General features: G+C 45.3%; 2 protein-coding genes across 2 annotated transcripts; one reads left to right on the top strand and one right to left on the bottom strand.

Annotated features, from left to right (window-relative positions):
* Positions 1-1,724: 1,724 nt before the first annotated feature.
* LOC108154520 lies at positions 1,725-2,207 on the bottom strand. Its single transcript, XM_017284821.2, has 2 exons — positions 2,105-2,207; positions 1,725-2,033 (listed from the first exon to the last, which is right to left on the bottom strand). The coding sequence occupies exons 1-2, from the start codon at positions 2,112-2,114 to the stop codon at positions 1,756-1,758; spliced, it is 288 nt and encodes a 95-aa protein (XP_017140310.1). The 5' UTR covers positions 2,115-2,207; the 3' UTR covers positions 1,725-1,755.
* A 1,719-nt stretch (positions 2,208-3,926) lies between these two features.
* On the top strand, positions 3,927-4,417 carry LOC108154527. The gene is made up of 2 exons (XM_017284830.2): positions 3,927-4,005; positions 4,067-4,417. The coding sequence occupies exons 1-2, from the start codon at positions 3,996-3,998 to the stop codon at positions 4,339-4,341; spliced, it is 285 nt and encodes a 94-aa protein (XP_017140319.1). The 5' UTR covers positions 3,927-3,995; the 3' UTR covers positions 4,342-4,417.
* Positions 4,418-12,376: the final 7,959 nt, after the last annotated feature.

The raw sequence follows: 12,376 nt of genomic DNA, 5'->3' as shown, positions 1-12,376 counted from the left end.
GGGGGTTGCCTAGTGTCATAGATTTTTATGACATTGCAAAATCGCAAACAGTGAGAAATTGCCAACTGTCTTGGATGACTTCTCTGTGGCATTACTCCTACTCCCACTCCTCGTTCGGTGGGGCATGGGGCATGTGTGCAGCAAGTGAGTGACACATATTTTCCTTTCGTTTTCTTTGCTTTCCAGCAGCTACTGGTGCCAATTATTGTCTCTCCTTCTTGCGGCCACACTCACTCGCACTCCCGCACACACACTCCCGAACACTCGAACACCCGGATTCGGTTCGGTTTGGTTTGGTTTGGTTTTCGTTTTGTTTGGCTTTCTGCACTTTGCGTTATTGTTTGTGATGGCTTGCTGGCACGGGCCCGAATCGTGTTACTCCTCCGCGTGCCTTCTGTGCCACAAGAATTTTAATTGTTTTTCGAAGCTCGAGGCTAAGTGATGACTACTTTGACCCGTTCGGAGTGGTTTGGTAATAGAAATACCAATTGGACATTGCCATGCCATGCCAGAATCAGAAACAAAGAATAATATGGGAGATTGTCCTTTGGGGGACACTAACCGTTCTGTGAGCACCAGCAGCTTCTGTGGTATGGGGGTGCGGAAACTGAACTGAACTTGGAGTTGTGATGCTCCACCGATGGACAAATGCGAACTATACTGCTGTCTGATGCGCAGCATGCACTTTTATACAAAATCATAACCGCGCAAAGCCACAAAAAGCCAAAAACACACGAAACCCAAAAAGCTCCCAGCAATCCCAAACACACTGCGAAGAAGACGCTGACAGAGCACCATCCACAGCCACAGCAGCAGCAGCAGAGGTAGAGCTAGAGCTAGAGCTATTTTTTTTCTCCGCTTTGGTACTTTATGTAACTCTTCAAATGCACTCACTCTCCAAAAGCGAACCAGCAACAACGGCAACGGCAACGACAACGGCAACAAGTGCCCGCCTAGAGCTCCGACGCATGCGCGGCGGCGTCGCTGCCAGCGTTGCGCATCTGCCGCAGAGCGAATCATCAAAGCAAAAGCCAAAACCAAAAAACAAAAACCAACAGCCGGCGGGGAAGCTTTTTGCGGTTGCCTTTTATTGTTGGCGAGTGTCTTTTGTTTTTGCATTGATAAAGACGAAATTGGACCGCGGGGGGTGCCGCAGCGACTGTCAAGTTCAGTGGCAACATCTGTCAGCGGCACTTACATTCACATTATGTATGTTTGTTTCTTCTGAATATGTGGGTTTAATTTAGGTTATGTTGCAGACCAACAGCCCTCGGGGTACTTTGTGAATCCATCTTCGGATTTCTTTTGGTCTCCTGATCCTTTAAACCAGCGTTCGGTGAGGCCCTAGGAGAGTCCTAATCGGTGCAAGTGTAATCGGCCTGCAAGATATGTGAATGAGTGCGTGGCTTGAGCTATTTCTTCACAAAGTGTTTAGAAAATGTAGCCAAAACTTTGAGGTACTACTACCGTGTCCGCTCTGTGTTGTCCGCTTTTCTATCAAAATATTCCAAAAAGTACCACAAATATGGATAGCAACATCTTTTAGGGGATATTGATAATCAGTAGCGAAGAAATAGATCCTGTTAAATGGTAAATATTCTTCCGTTTTGGGATAGAATGTGACAGAGACGGTGATAACCCTTTTCAAATCACTTTGCAGTCAATAAATATAACAAATAGAATGGATCCAAGCCAACTAAATCTTTCAAGTACAAAAGCTGGTATTTTTAAATCTTTCTGGTTTGGTGTTTATTCTTAGGCAACTGTTGGCGGCATCTCTGGCTTCTTCCAGATGTAGCTGGCCCAGGGAATGCACTCCTTGAGGAGATGCATGTACGCCAGACCAGAGGGACAGTCCACCTCGGTGGCGGGCACGCCCAGAGTCTCGCACAGCCAGTACTTGGCGGCATCGAAGTGGTGCGTATAGGTCTGTCCCAGCTCGGACTCATCCTGGCAGGCCGAACGTCCGGCGTCCGCATTGACGCCACCCATCAGCATGGCGGCCAAGAAGACGGCGCAAAGAGCTGCAAAGACTGCAGTCCATAGAAAAATCGATATGGTCAATATGAAGAAGCGCCATTGGGGACTCCACATCCGTACCCACCAGAATTCATTTTGTTAGCAGTAAAAACAACGAAAGTTTCTCCGTGGAAAGAAGCAACTGTGAGCTCCCCACTCTCCAAACGGCACTTTTATAGGATTGGGGGGCAGCAAAAGAATAACAAAAGTATTGACATTTTGACACACGCGCACATCCGTTGATTATTATCTGGGGAATCGAACAGAACGTCGCGGCAGAGTCGCACAGAGGCGGAGTAGGTGGTAGGAAATCAGGAGAGCTGTGCAGTGATCTGAAGAGAAAAGAAGACAACCACCCATATGTATATAGTACAGGACTATAGGATACCCCTCGAATAGTAGTAGAAAATAACTTATTTGAAAGTCCGATTATTCCGGATAAAATTGGGGGAACCAAAGATTATATATATATTATATCAAACTTACTTCTTCCATCTGTTGCATACGTTTTCAGAAATACAATATACCCAACCACACAGGAGAGATGTACCCAAGAGTGCAGATCGGAAACCAGCATCTCGATGTCATGATAAGAAAGACAGACTGCCAAATGATTGTCCCAGGTGTAGGGAGGGGAGGAAGGAACAAGATATTAAATAAATTGAAGCTTTTGTGGCTGCATCCAAATTTAGATCCGATAAGACATAACTGCACTCGAATGTTGTTCTCTAATTGATGGGAACATGCTCAAAATACTACTTCATAATTTGGCACACCACGCGCCACCACCATAATCATCATCGTCATCATCATCATCATCATTATAATGATCTTTGTTGACTCATTCGAATGCCTATTGATTGACAGCTTTTCGAGCGTAACTTCAGTTGCTGCTCATCCAAGCCGAATCCATAATCGGATCTGATGTGTTCCATAATTCCATAATTCATAAACAAATGCCGAAATCTGAATCCGTTTAAATTGTGCAACATTTAGGTCTATCGGCCCATTCATTAATTAATTGCTGACCACCGGCTTGCCGTGGCGTTGTTTTTTTTTTTGTTTGTTGGCTTTGTTAAGTTTTGTCTCAGCATTTCTTTTTGTGTTTTGTCATTTTGCAAAGTATTTTACATTTATGTTAACTGTTTGTTTCTTTGTGGCTTTTTGTCCGGTTGCCTCAAGCATTTTTGGGCGCCAGGCCAGACCTGGCCACTTGACCAACATAAATACTCGTGGCGTAGCCAAAAAGCCAGCAAAAATTAAAAGACAACAACAAATATCACGAAATGCAAAGCCAAAAAAACTAAAACCAAAGAAAGAAACGAAACGAAAAGCAAAAACCGTTTAGTAGCAAAAGTTTGACGAAAACAAAAACCCTGAAAATCGCTTACAAAATGTTTTAAAGTGTAATTACAGTTTCCGCGTTGAAGTAGCGGGCCGTGATGGCTTGGAGATGGCGCTGGTATCCAGCTGGAGGAGGGGCGAGGGGGTGCAGTGAGCCAGTCTGGCCAGAGGTGTTGCCAATCAGCAGGGTGCCTCGGCAGTAGCTAACGATGGGCCCAGGAGACACAACAGCCAAGATGACGCTGCTTTAAGCCGCTGATTATTTTATTTTGACCAAGATGATGTGAAGGCAACGTTGCAGTGCAGCGGCTAATTATCGATTAAGTCGACACGGTCTCGGGTCAAATCCAATTAATGTGGCCAAGAGAAATGCGGCTAGTTATGATTGCACAAATGCGACGGGGTGAGGGGGCTCCGTGACACCGAATCGCTGGCTAAAAATAAGTCGAAACTCATTTGGAGTAAGTGATTTTGCTTGTGCCTCCGATGACGGGAAACAAATGTCACGGGAAGAGCGATAAGAAGCGTCCCCATTCAAAAAAAAGGCAGAATATTTGCAATCATTTGAACCCTATAAATATGCCATTCCACAGCCTTCAATTGCAACATTGTCATCGTCGAGCATTCACATCATGTACAAGAGTGAGATTCCTATACAGTTCCGGCGAATGCACAAGATTTTTCATTCCCAATTTCCTTCCAGGCACGCTTTTATGCTGCCTGCTTCTGGGCCTCTTCCTGGCCCTCAGCACGGCCTACAGAGGTCAGGATATCTACGCCGAGCCGGACTGCAGCATCGTTGAGGATCATGCTCGCAAATTCCGCGACATCTCCGACCCCACCCACTACTGGGTGTGCCCCGAGGGACAGGAGAAGGCCGACTACATCCAGTGCCCCGACAACTATGCCTTCATGGAGCCCCAGCAGGGATGCGTTGTGTGGGAGGAGTGGAAGTGGATTGAGCCGTACACTAAATAAAGAGACACAACGACTCAACTTTGGTCCTTAGCCTGGCCAGAGGAGAGAACGTCCGTTTCGTTCTTATTTCCGCCAAGTTTTGATTGGATTTTATGGAGGTCTGGGCTGGGGAGGTTATTGAACATCACAGACTCACATAAATAAATTAATTATATGTTCTGACTTTCGGCTCTGTCTGAACGTGAACGTGAACCTGAACCTGACACGAGTCGGAAGACGAGACCGAGCATGGACCACAGCTCAATGAAGCAGAACTTTTAATTAAGTGACGAGGCTGTCAGCGATTCCCATGGGCCAGGCCACATACTACTCGTAGGTCGACTTCCCAGACCAGGCCAGGCCAGGCCAGGCCAGGCCAGACCATGACTCGTCGTCATTTGATATATGTGTGTCTGATAAACGATAATTAGGCAGTGCGTGTCTGTTGCGCTTGTAATGTTATCTAACACCTTCGATTGCCAATCAAAAGCTGTTGCCGCTGTCGCTGCCCCAGCTGCCGCTGCCTGCTGCCTGCTACTACAATCAATCAACTGGTATTGTGACTGCTCTGCCTCTGCGATCATTCAAAACCTCAAAAATAAAAACCAAAAAAAATAGTTATACTCGTACGAGCCGCAGATAGACAGACAGACAGACAGGCAGGCAGGCAGACTCGCACTCCAGTGCTCCAATTTGGAGCTTAACAAACTATAAATTGGGGGGAGCTTGGAAATGTATTTATTTCTCTTCACTCTTTTTGGGGTTTTACAAGTAAAAGTCATAAATATCAAAGCGAAGGCCCCGAAAAGAGCAGCAGCGTTCACATTAAAAGTGAAAAGTACTTCAATAAATTTAGTTAGAAATCATTGCCGCAATGCAAACACACAGACATTGGTCGCACCGCACCGCATCGCACCGGCGGGGCTGAAGAGGTCGTGAGCTCGTTGTAGGTGCCCCGCGGGCAGCTGAAGTGGCAACCATCGATGGCATCACATAATGAATTTTAGATGGTGCTGGTACTCGCCTCACCTCACCCCATCCTCGGCTGCCTTGCAGCTTTGAAGAAAGTTAACACGGCCTTGACAAGTCAAGGAAGTTCCATTATCTGCATAGAGATAAAGACCGACCCCCGACCACCACGACTCCCAGCTAATGGCAATGACAATGGTAATGGTAATGGCGACCCGCTATCGGGGCATAAAAACAAAGCACTTGCAGGCAGTCCCATCGTTCGCTTCATTTGCCAATAGTCGTACACCACAATTTGAGTTCGTTTCGGTGTGGATGGTGTGGGTTTATCAGCAGCTGCTAGAGGCTCATCTAGTACACTCGTACTCGTACTCGTACTCGTATTTCTGGGTTAAGTTGAGGAGCTGCATCAGCAATTGGCGGGCACTTGGCCAGCAATTACAGCGACTATGACAATGACAATGACAACTACAGCTACAACTACAACTACAACTACAACTACATAGTGAGCCATAATTATTCCCCCCATTATATATTTATGATCATTTCCATATATCTTAAACAGTTGTGTAAATAAGACAAGCGCCATTTATCAGACGACATTTATTAAGCTCTGACACTGAACCACATCATTTTTCACTCATTTTTGTAATAATGAATAAACACATAAATGCCAAAACGTTTTAATGTAAACACTTACTCATGAAGAACATTTCGATTGTTTATTCATCATCAAAAAGTGGGAGATAATTAAGATTCTTAACATTTGAACAGAAAGAGATCGAAGCTCAAGGAATATTATGTGATTTTACATTCTTATTTCGTCATTGCTTTTTTGGCTAGCTATATTCTATATCTATCATATCTGTATAGCCAAGCAAATATAAATATATACAGGCTTGTGACTTAAGATATTTCCTAGTCCACTTAAGGTTTGCTTTCAATTTAGGTACTTTTCCTTCATCTAAGTGCAAATTTTTGTTGTCTTCCTCCATTTTTCCGCCTAATTACGTGTATCTATCCCAATCCATCTCAATCCATCTGTTAAGCCGAAACGCCGCCCCGCCTCTCTTTGATTGATGGCATCACTGATTTGACTGATAAGAAAACATGTGTATCTCCTATATGCACACACGAGTATATAGCAGATATATATGGCCTGTCAGGCCAGGTGAATGACAAATTGACATGTCGCAAAAATGATGAATTTACCATGGGAACATAGACAGAACGGGGACGGACCCGCTGTCAGACAGACAGACAGACGGACTGAGAACGGTGCAAGAAATAAAATCGTAATGACCTTTCATCAGGCTGACAAATAAATTCAAAGCGACACGGCTCAAAAAACTACGCCAGCGATCTAACAAATTATATTTCAGTGCCTGAGAATCAGCTTTAGCATGGGTCAAAGTTCGCTGCTGAAGCGGGTCCAATTTGCAGATTTTTGAGTTCAAGTCCATTGCTGACGTCAGAGAGAGAGTCAGCTTGGCATGGGCTGCTCGGGTACCCACATCAGGAATAATAATAAATGCCGCTGGAGCTGGAGCTGAAGTATCAAATCCGCATCGCATCTCACCTGTCAGTTCTCACCTGAGGCCGGCTGCCGTGGCCTGCCAGATGGGGTTGTGAATGTGGGTGGAAATTAGAGGATTCCTCTTTTGGTTGGCGGCCCATTAATATTTCAGAACCTTCCACGCTTTTAGTATACGCAATTTATATGCATTAAAATTTGATTCCTCTCAAGTGGGGGCAATGAAATGTGGCAGCTTATTTTCGATGATTCTGAGCTGATTATTGTGGAAGTGTCCTTCGTGTGAGTGAGGTCTGTTCAGGTCTGGCGGCTGCTAATTGAATAAAATACATCAAGACAAAGACCTTGTCCAACCTCTTGAATAATACAACATTGAGCATCGTACACATGATACTCGTACAGTTCTCTTTTTCGGAAAAAACAATTAGAACATTGTTTGCCATAGCATTTCCCATTTCCCAGCCATAACCGCCCACTAGCCCATTATGCCACACTACACTCAAGTAGCCCCCCACCCACAAATCCTGAACAAATTGCAGCAACTTTTTATTGACTCAAAAAAAAAAAGCAGAAATTGCAGGAAAACTGCTTCGACCCCTCTTGGAAAGCTTTCACCACGGCCTGCTACCCCTGAGTTCCAGCCAAGTTGAACAGCTGATGAACAGCTGGAAGGCACAGATGTGTCTCTTAGAGAGCCGCTGGAGAGCCGCGGTTCATTTCGACGAGCGCCGGAGAGCGGGCTCCGCCTACCAGAGCCGGAGCCACATCCAGTCGTCTCCTTGCCCCTGTGTGTGTGTGTGTGTGTGTGTTTGTGGGAGGCTATTGGTGTATGTGTGTGTGTGTCAGTGTGTGGGTAACAAGGCCACACCCACGCGGCCATGTTTGAATGAAAGAATGAAAAAAGCAAAAGCAAATGGCAAAGTCAATAAGGAATGAAAGATGGAGAAGGAAACCGAAACCGAAACGGCAAATGGAACATGTTCCAGCAAACGATTGAGAAATGGAACAGCACACAGTAATAGGAATTTAGGTTACCTACCGCAGAAGAAAACTGGGAGAGAGGGGGAGAAAAATTAACTGCAAGTGCTCGCCCTGTCGTTGTCGTTGTTGTTGTTGGCGTTGCAGGGCGTTTTGTAGCTAACTTAGTTAAGGTCATCGAAATGTCAAAAGTTGCATTCTCCCCGATTTGACAGCGACTAAAACAGCACCGATAGTGGTGGGGGGGCAGGAGGAGCGGTGCAGAGCACGCACACAAAATTGTTTGTTTGGTTGACATTACTGTACAGTGTTTGTGCGTGTCTCCAACATTTTTGCAATTAATTTTCGTAGTCTTTCCCCTCGAATCCGGCTCAAAGGATTCTCGAACGCGGATTATTGATCGCTTGGGCAGCACTTACACTTTTGGGGAATCGGCTGCTCTCCTCTTTCTTTGATGTCGGCCATTGTTAGTTTCTTTTGGCTCGCTTACACACTTCAACACTTTCGGCAGCCATTTTGATGGCGGCGGCGGCATGCTGCTCCTGCGGGTGCCTTCGGAATTCCACCACTCGTGACACACACAACCACACACCCACACAGAGCACACATACCCCCACACAGGCACGGGCAGGGGCACACGCACACTTTGAAGTAAATTCCTCAATAGATTTGCGCTGTTCCTGCCTCTTTCCCGCCCACTTCCGTTGCCAGGCACCATCTTCTCTCTCCTACCAATGGACTGCCCCCCCTACCTCTCTTTAGATTGTTTGTGCGATTTTTCCTGCGCAAAGATTGGACTTAATTTTAATGTTATTAATATTATTCTGCCAGCGCAGATCCCATTAGATTTGATTGCCATCCGCATAAAATGTGCACTCGGTGCAATTTTGCCCATAATTTGTTTTTCATGACCAGCATTGGGTCCGTTCTCCGTTCTCCGCTCTGAATGAAATCGGGTCCAGCTTAATTGACTGGTAACTCAACACTGAAAAATCGACCACCCCATTCGCTGATGGAATTGCGTTAGCTGACTCTGACCCCAACTCGTTACCTTTGCCCTTTTACCCTAACGAGGCTGCAGCTCGTGTTACCCTTCTTGCTGCTTGCTGCCTGCTGGCTGCTTCTGTTTCTGTCAGTGCCATTTCATTGACTACCGTTGACCGCACAAAGAACCCAATCAATTGCAACTATTAGTACAAGTAATTAGGACCTCCCGAGGGCTTATGCAATTACGGCAAACAGATGGAAACGGATGGAAAATATGCAGGCGAATGAAAGAGATTTCAGCTCAATGAATTATTAATGAAGGTTGCAATTGGTTTCAGATCGATATGGATATGGAGAAATTAAGGGCTGTATTAAAGGCTATTTACTATGTCTGTGATTCAGTCAGTATGGATTGGTTACATTTTGTCGGGAACTTCCTGCCAGTAAAGCATTTATTATCCATTGATAAAAGCATCTTCCTGTTGTTTTCCGCACATAAAATATTCAGAGACTGGTCCATCACACCGACAGCTCTCGGTCCGACTTCTCGACATGTCTTGTAAATCATATCAGAAAAATATTTAGTTACCTTCGTGTTTCTACTTTCCAGCAAACATTCTCCGTTTCCATTAATATTTCATTTAGTTCAATGTTGCTATTAAAGCATTTACCTTCTGTCAATCACAATTCTCCTTCATTCCACTTCAACATCAATCACTCTTTTACTTGCTTCAATATTAAGATAGATTTCAAATTCCATCCATTTCACAATGTTTTAACCTTAAAGAAAAGCTTAGATTTCGACTGCTGTCTCACCTGCAGAATCTCCGAAGACATAATCAACTTCTGAGTACCTATCATGAGTTGTTTTTCTTTTGGCAACCGTTTCTTGACACCGTTCAGAATCGAGTCTAGAATGAACTTTGCCGCAGCGGGAGATGGTTGGCTCTCGTTTGTGGATGTGGATGTGGCTGCCATCAAATGTTGCGCCCCGGGGGAGCTGCCGCCCCAGCTAGAGACACAATCCAGACACTGGCAATGACAGCACCAACAGCCACGAACCACAACAAAATCCGAGCCCAACCCACAGCAGAGGCGGCAGCCCTGGCAGGTATCCTGCTGTCTATCAGGCTGTCAATATCAGCAGACACTGAAAGGATCAACGGCAATATGAAGCCATCAAGCCAGCAGACGCCGGCAGTGGAAATATTTTAAGGTAAATATAAATTTAAACCACCTCTGACAGGAGACAGTAGACAGGGGATATGGAATACGGGCAGGATGGGCTACTGGCTCTGGCACAGGATGTTCCGTGCGCTGCGGTTGGAGCAATCCAATTAGGCCAGGTCCAATATACTCGTGTGCATATGCGTGGCGCGGTCCTGCAAGATTTAAACCATTTACAGTTAGCTCTTATTACGAATAAACTGCTATACCCCCGATCCCCGGCTCCTGATAGCGTGCCCCACCCACAGACACTTTTCCGGGGAAGATATGTAGATATTCAAAAATACACAAAAACCCACACGTATCCACGTAGATCTAGCAGACATGCTAACGGTATAAAAATCGATAGAATATAACGAGGGGAGGGTGGCCTGGAGAGGGTGTGAGTGCGGGGTGGGGATGGTGCACGGCGGGGAGTGGAATGAAGACGAAGGCGGCTTACCTTGGCCAAACCCAGACCCTAAGGCGCAGCGTGATATTTTACAAGTGTTGTTCTGAAACCCTTATAAAGAGTATTCCGATTTTTACGAGACGTTTGTATCCGAGATGCAGCTATTTATTTGTATCTTTAATCTTGTATGCCTCCAGAGATCGGTGTATTAAATATATTGCAGCGATAGTTGATAAGTCACTTACACTCAGAGAAAAAACCAGTGTAAAAAATACACCCATATTTTCGGCTTTTAAATACCAACCTTCGAAGAATAGTTTTAAAAAATATATTAAATTTGAAAGAAATATATTCAAATTCGAAGGAAATTTAACTAATTTAAATATGAAATATATTTAAATCAACTATTATCATATTAATGATAAAATGTAAGTGAAAGCACGTATCTTCTGGACTTATAACTGCCATAAGAACCATGTAATGTGACGTGCAAGGGTATCTAAAGTCTCGGACCTCGAAAGCCTTTCCTTCATGTGTAAGTGTTGTTTTTGTTTCTGTTTTTTCTTCCTCGTGCTGTTGTTGGAAGCGGTGGTGGTTGGATAGTGGGAGTGGGGCCACTGCTGGTGCTGGTGGTGGTGGTGATGGCTCGTTTACATCCAAGCAGATGCCAGTCTAACCCCATCCTCTAATTGGCCAAAGGCGTACGCATTACAAGTGCGAGTATGCCCGGCATTATACCACTTTTCCGGGGATGAGCGAATTCCTAATTGAAAATAAATATTAGGGCATGGAAATTGTTGTTCTGGTTTCACGTTGGACTGGGATCGGTTAGGGGTTCATAATTGGGCCAAGTATCGCTTTGAAGTCTCTTCCCAGGACCGCCCAGCGTTATTTCACTATGAGTTGACAGTTTCGATTGCCCGGAGCGGAGCATCTTGGGACTAGCGTTTTCCGTTGACTTTCAGTCACCTCTCGGTGTCACATTTCAATTGTCTGCTGCTCCACTTGGCCCGCGGAATATTAATTAATCGCAGTCCCCGTCCCAGTCCCAGCTATGACAAATGACGGGACATCTCTCGGGGTCAAACAATTAGCTGTAAATTAAAATTGAATTAAGTTTAAGTGCTGTGCAAATCGACTACGGATACGAAGTCGCAATTTTTCTATATATAGACCATCCACCTCTGACCATTACTCGTTGTTTCAGTTCTTGGTGTTTTTTGTGTACCTGTGGAAAAGTTGGCTTTGTTTGGTCTATTGTGGGCCCTTGACGAGGTTGCCTTTCTTCTTGCCATTTCTTTTTAGCTCGTTTGCCTTGCGTGCCCTGTAGACATTTTTCTGGGTCTGGCCTGCCTGCCGGATGGGCGAGTGGGTGGTGCGTACCACGTACCGCGCCGCGGGCCAGTAACAACCTTGTTTTCAACCACTTTGAGTAACCCAAAGTACGTTGGCCCGACTCAGCCAGAGGCAGAGCCAGAGCCTGAGACTCAGAAACGGCGACGCTGATGATGGCTGTGCTATATAATTTGGCCCCACCATATAGTGTTTTTATATTTAAGCCGCCGTGCAAACATCCGCAGGAGGCACACCCACCCACGCCCACTTTCGTACGCCCACACCCACAGCCCACACAACCCACGACACGCACACTGCCGGGCCAGGGCACACCTTGATTTACCTTTGAGAAGGAGAACCGGAGAGGAGCAGACTTCTACAACTTTCCGCTGCCGCGGCTCATATCGATCGCTGCTGCTGCTGCTGTGGCACTGCATTAAAAGTTACCTCAAAAAAGCACCAGAAAAGAAAAAGGAAATGAAAAAATACTAGTTTTAGCAAGAATTTTACACACGTAATTGCTTATACGTGGATGGATTTTAAAGGTTCTTAGGAGCAATTCCTCAAAGACAAGAAAACTTTTAAAAGAAGAGGCGAACTTTGAGTGGAGATTCGTCTTAAAGCCGTCGGGGGAG

This window comes from Drosophila miranda, chromosome 2, assembly GCF_003369915.1.
Source record: "Drosophila miranda strain MSH22 chromosome 2, D.miranda_PacBio2.1, whole genome shotgun sequence".
Taxonomy (NCBI): Eukaryota; Metazoa; Arthropoda; class Insecta; order Diptera; family Drosophilidae; genus Drosophila; species Drosophila miranda.
Note: the sequence above shows the minus strand (reverse complement) of the source record. Positions and strands in the feature narration are given on the sequence as shown.